The 5,626-nt window shown below is 52.8% G+C and overlaps 1 protein-coding gene across 1 annotated transcript; it reads left to right on the forward strand.

Moving 5' to 3' along the window:
• Positions 1-663: 663 nt before the first annotated feature.
• Positions 664-2,856, forward strand: LOC135976202 (uncharacterized). The gene is made up of 2 exons (XM_065570919.1): positions 664-1,586; positions 2,176-2,856. Exons 1-2 carry the CDS (start codon positions 1,049-1,051, stop codon positions 2,637-2,639), a joined length of 1,002 nt encoding a protein of 333 aa, XP_065426991.1. The 5' UTR covers positions 664-1,048; the 3' UTR covers positions 2,640-2,856.
• Positions 2,857-5,626: the final 2,770 nt, after the last annotated feature.

Below are 5,626 nucleotides of genomic sequence, written 5' to 3' on the forward strand. Positions count from 1 at the left end.
CAACGAGGGGAGTAGCGCTAAATTCGACATGGCCATGTCGAATTAGGGTAGGTGTGGATGGAAATCGACGCTAATAGCTCCTGGAGCTATACCACAGTGCACCACTCTGTTGACGCTCTGGACAGCAGTCCGAGCTCGGATGCTCTGACCAGACACACAGGAAAAGCCCCGGGAACATTTTAATTCCTTTTCCTGTCTGGGCAGTTTGAATCTCATTTCCTGTTTGGACATCGTGGCGAGCTCAGCAGCACTGGCAACGATGCAGAGCTCTCCAGCAGAGATGGCCATGCAATCTCAGAATAGAAAGAGGTCCCCGGCATGGACTGATCGGGAAGTCTTGGATCTGATCGCTGTGTGGGGCGATGAGTCCGTGCTTTCGGAGCTGCGATCGAAAAGACGGAATGCAAAGATCTACGAGAAGATCTCCAAAGCCATGACAGAGAGAGGATACAGCCGGGATGCAACGCAGTGCCGCGTGAAAATCAAGGAGCTGAGACAAGGCTACCAGAAGACCAAAGAGGCAAACGGACGCTCCAGATCCCAGGCGCAGACATGCTGTTTCTACGAGGCACTGCATTCCATCCTAGGTGCGGCTGCCACCACTACCCCACCACTGACCGTGGACTCTGAGGATGGGATATTGTCCACGCCCGCTTCCTCTGAGGCCTGGTCTACACTACGGGTTTAGGTCGACTTTAGCAGCGTTAAACCGAATTAAGCCTGGACACGTCCACACAACGAAGCCCTTTCTTTCGACTTAAAGGGTCCTTTAAACCGGTTTCTTTACACCACCTCCGACGAGGGGATTAGCAATAAAACCGGCCTTTGCGGGTCGGAATTGGGGTAGTGTGGACGGAATTCGACGTTATTGGCCTCCGGGAGCTATCCCACAGTGCTTCATTGTGACCGCTCTGGACAGCACTCTCAACTCAGATGCACTGACCAGGTAGACAGGAAAAGACCCGCGAATGTTTGAATTTCATTTCCTGTTTGCTCAGCGTGGAGAGCACAGGTGACCACGCAGAGCTCATCAGCACAGGTAACCGTGATGGAGTCCCAGGATCGCAAAAGAGCTCCAGCATGGACCGAACGGGAGATACGAGATCTGCTCGCCATATGGGGAGATGAAGCAGTGATAGCTGAACTCCGTAGCAGTAAAAGAAATGGAAAAGTATTAGAAAAGATCTCCAAGGCCATGAAGGACCGAGGTCATAACAGGGACACACAGCAGTGCCGCGTGAAAATTAAGGAGCTACGGCAAGCTTACCACAAAGCCAGAGAAGCAAACGGAAGGTCCGGGGCAGAGCCGCAAACTTGCCGCTACTACGCGGAGCTGCATGCGATCCTAGGGGGTGCAGCCACCACTACCCCAACCGTGTGCTATGACTCTCTCACTGGAGAAACACACAGGGAAGACGGTTCGGGGAACGAGGAAGATGAGGATGGAGGTACTGTAGGTAGCTCACAGCAGCAAGGAAGCGGAGAAACCGGTTTCCCCAACAGCCAGGATATGTTTGTGACCCTGGACCTGGAACCAGTAACCCCCGAACTCAACCAAGACCCTCAGGGCACACAGGAGACCTCTGGTGAGTGTAACTTTGTAAATATTTGTATACATTACAAAAAAAAAAGCAAGCGTGTTTAATGATTAATTTGCCCTGGCAATCGCGGCCAGTACATCTCTGTTAACGTGTATGGGGATGGAGCGGAAATCCTCCAGGGACCTCTCCAGAAAGCTCTCCTGGTTGAAATGGGGTGATTTTATTAAGGGGACATTCAGAGGCGCCCGTTCCTGCTCTTCTGAACAGAAATGTTCCCCGCTGTTAACCACGCAGTGGAGGGGAGGGGTGAAGTGATCATCCCAGAGAATCGTGTGTGTGTGTGTGGGGGGGGGGTGGTTTACTTGTGTTTGTGCCGCATGTTAACCGGGAAACCGCAGCCCCTCCTTTTACATTGAAAACCCATTTTAAATGGACAACCCAATTCATCCTTGATATGGGAAATGCGCTGCTGTTTGCAACCTTTCCCGCATGTTAAGAAGGTTAAAAAAGCCAAAACACTGTGGCCTACCATGGCTGCCTGCAAGCCGAAATATGCGACCTTGTAATGAAAGAGTGTACCCATTGTTCTCTAAAATGTGTCTTTTTTAACCACCTCTCCCTTCTCCTCCACCAGCTGCAAATGTTTCTCCTTCGCAGAGGCTTGTGAACATTAGAAAGAGAAAACGTAGGACGAGGGACGATATGTTCACGGAGCTGCAGATGTCCTCCCACGCTGATAGAGCACAGCAGAATGCGTGGAGGCAGTCAATGTCGGAGATGAAAAAAGCCCAATATGAACGAGAGGAGAGGTGGCGGGCTGAATGGCGGGCTGAAAAGAGCAAGTGGCGGGCTGAAGACGATAGGTGGCGTCAGCTTGCAGACAGACGGCAAGAGTCAATGCTCCATCTGCTGGAGCATCAAACTGATATGCTCGAGCGTATGGTTGAGCTGCAGGAAAGGCAGCAGGAGCAGAGACCACCGCTACAGCCCCTGTGTAACCAACAGCCCTCCTCCCCAAGTTCCATAGCCTCCTCACCAAGACGCCCAAGAACACGATGGGGGGGGCCTCCGTCCACCCAGTCACTCCACCCCAGATGATCGCCCAAGCATCAGAAGGCTGGCCTTCAATAAGAGTTAAAGTTTTAAAATGCAGTGTGTCCTTTTCCATCCCTCCTCCCCCACCCATCCCAGGCTACCTTGGCAATTATCCCCCTACTTCTGTGAGGAACTAATAAAGAATGCATGAATGTGAAAAAACAATGACTTTATTGCCTCTGCAAGCGGGAGGGGAGGGTGGGGTGGGGTGGTTGGTTTACAGGGAAGTAGAGTGAACCGGGTCGGGGGGGGGGGGTTTGGAGGGTTCATCAAGGAGAAACAAACAGAAATTTCACACAGTAGCCTGGCCAGTCACAAAACTCGTTTTCAAAGCTTCTCTGATGCGCACCGCGCCCTGCTGTGCTCCTCTAACCGCCCTGGTGTCTGGCTGCGCGTAATCAGCGGCCAGGCGAGTTGCCTCAACCTCCCACCCCGCCATAAAGGTCTTCCCCTTACTCTCACAGATATTGTGGAGCGCACAGCAAGCAGCAATAACAATGGGGTTATTCTTTTCGCTGAGGTCTGAGCGAGTCAGTAAGCTGCGCCAGCGCGCTTTTAAACGTCCAAATGCACATTCCACCACCATTCGGCACTTGCTCAGCCTGTAGTTGAACAGGTCCTGACTCCTGTCCAGGCTGCCTGTGTACGGCTTCATGAGCCATGGCATTAAGGGGTAGGCTGGGTCCCCAAGGATCACGATAGGCATTTCAACATCCCCAACGGTCACTTTCTGGTCCGGGAAGAAAGTCCCTTCCTCCAGCTTTCGAAACAGAGCAGAGTTCCTGAAGACGCGAGCATCATGTACCTTTCCCGGCCATCCCACGTTGATGTTGGTGAAACGTCCCTTGTGATCCACCAGGGCTTGCAGCAGCATTGAAAAGTACCCCTTGTGGTTTATGTACTCGGTGGCTTGGTGCTCCAGTGACAAGATAGGGATATGGGTTCCGTCTATGGCCCCGCCACAGTTTGGGAATCCCATTTCAGCAAAACCATCCACTATTGACTGCACGTTGCCCAGAGTCACTACCCTTGCTATCACCAGGTCTTTCATTGCCCTGGCAAATAGGATCACAGCAGCCCCCACCGTAGATTTGCCCACTCCAAATTGATTCCCGACTGACCGGTAGCTGTCTGGCGTTGCAAGCTTCCACAGGGCTATCGCCACTCGCTTCTCAACTGTGAGGGCTGCTCTCATCTTGGTATCCTGGCGTTTCAGGGGAGGGGAAAGCAAGTCACAAAGTTCCATGAAAGTGTCCTTACGCATGCGAAAGTTTCGCAGCCACTGGGAATCGTCCCATACCTGCAGCACGATGTGGTCCCACCAGTCTGTGCTTGTTTCCCGGGCCCAGAATCGGCGTTCCACGGCATGAACCTGCCCCAGTGACACCATGATTTCCACATTGCTGGGGCCTGTGCCTTGTGAGAGGTCTATGTCCATGTCAATTTCCTCATCACTCTCGTCGCCGCGCTGCAATCGCCTCCTCGGCTGGTCCGGGTTTTGCCTTGGCATGTCCTGGCTCTGCATATACTCCAGGACAATGCGCGTGGTGTTCATAGTGCTCATAATTGCCGCGGTGATCTGAGCGGGCTCCATGATCCCAGTGCTAGCTATGGTGCCTGGTCAGAAAAAAGGCGCGAAAGTAGTATCTGATGGACCAGGAGAAGGAGGGAGGGAGGGAGGGAGGGAGGGCCGAGTGACGACATGGCGTACAGGTACAGGAACAGGGAGAAACACAAACAACTGTCACACAGAATGGTCCCCCCAAAGATTAAACTGAAAGCCCTGGGCTTAGCAGGCCATTGATTTCACGGAGGAAGGGGAAGCAAATGAATACAGAACAAATCTATTTTTTACATCTTAAGCTGGCAGCCGACGGTGCAGCATGAGTGATAGCCTCTCCAGTACGATGATGATGGATACCAATCATGATATACCATCGTCTGCCAAAAGGCAAGGGGCTGCTGCTGTGTAGCAATGCAGCCCCACATCTGCCAGCCCCACGTCCGCCAGCACCCAGCATCACCCTCGGCCTCTTCTGGGTGCTTAGCAGACAATACTGGGCAATTGGCAGAAAATAGTATATTACGATTGGTAGCCATCATCATCGAAACATGTCTGCCCAGGTGGCCATGATTGACAGCCACTCCAGTATGACGACGATGGGTACCAGTCATAATATACCATCTCCTACCAAAGGGCAAGGGGCTGGTGCAATGCAGCCCTACGGCTGCCAGCCCCACAGCTCCGCCAAAAGGCAGTTAGCAGCTGCTGCTGTGTAGCAATGCAGTCCCACGTCTGCCGGCACCCAGAGGACATATGGTGACGGTGAGCTCAGCTGAGCTGAGCGGGCTCCATGCTTGCCGTGGTATGTTGTCTGCACAGGTAACCCAGGTAAAAAGGCGCGAATCTATTGTCTGCCGTTGCTGTGACGAGGGGGGAGGGGCCTGACGACATGTACCCAGAACCGCCCGCGACACTGTTTTGCATCATCCGGGCATTGGGATCTCAACCCAGAATTCAAAGTAAAGGCGCAAAAGTAGTATCTGACAGACTAGGGGAAGGAGGGAGGGCGGGCCGAGTGACAACATGGCGTACAGGCACAGGGAATTAAAATCAAGAACGGTGGCTGTGCATCAGGGAGAAACACAAACAACTGTCACACAGAATGGTCCCCCCCAAAGATTAAACTGAAAACCCTGGGTTTAGCAGGCCGTTGATTTGACGGAGGGAGGGGGAAGCAAATGAATACAGAGCAAATCTATTTTTTACATCTTAAGACGATGGTGCAGCATGACTGATAGCCCTCGGCATCTTTCTGGGTGCTTGGCAGCAAATACGGGGCGGCGTATGACGATGGTCTTCAGGCCTATTGCACGATCGACTGCTCGGGGAAGACTCTGCTAATGTGCGATGACCCGACTTGTAATAGGATGGTTAACAGTCGTAATACACCATCTACTGCCAAAAGGCAAGCCCCACGGCTGCCAGC

Source organism: Chrysemys picta, chromosome 1 (assembly GCF_011386835.1).
Source record: "Chrysemys picta bellii isolate R12L10 chromosome 1, ASM1138683v2, whole genome shotgun sequence".
Taxonomy (NCBI): Eukaryota; Metazoa; Chordata; order Testudines; family Emydidae; genus Chrysemys; species Chrysemys picta.

What these genes read in the sequence shown, in the direction of transcription:
- LOC135976202 (XM_065570919.1), top strand. Translation starts at nt 1,049, where the DNA reads ATGGAGTCCCAGGATCGCAAAAGAGCTCCAGCATGGACCGAACGGGAG. An exon ending in GGGCACACAGGAGACCTCTG is followed by an intron (nt 1,587 to 2,175) that starts GTGAGTGTAACT and finishes CTCCTCCACCAG; the next exon opens with CTGCAAATGTTTCTCCTTCG.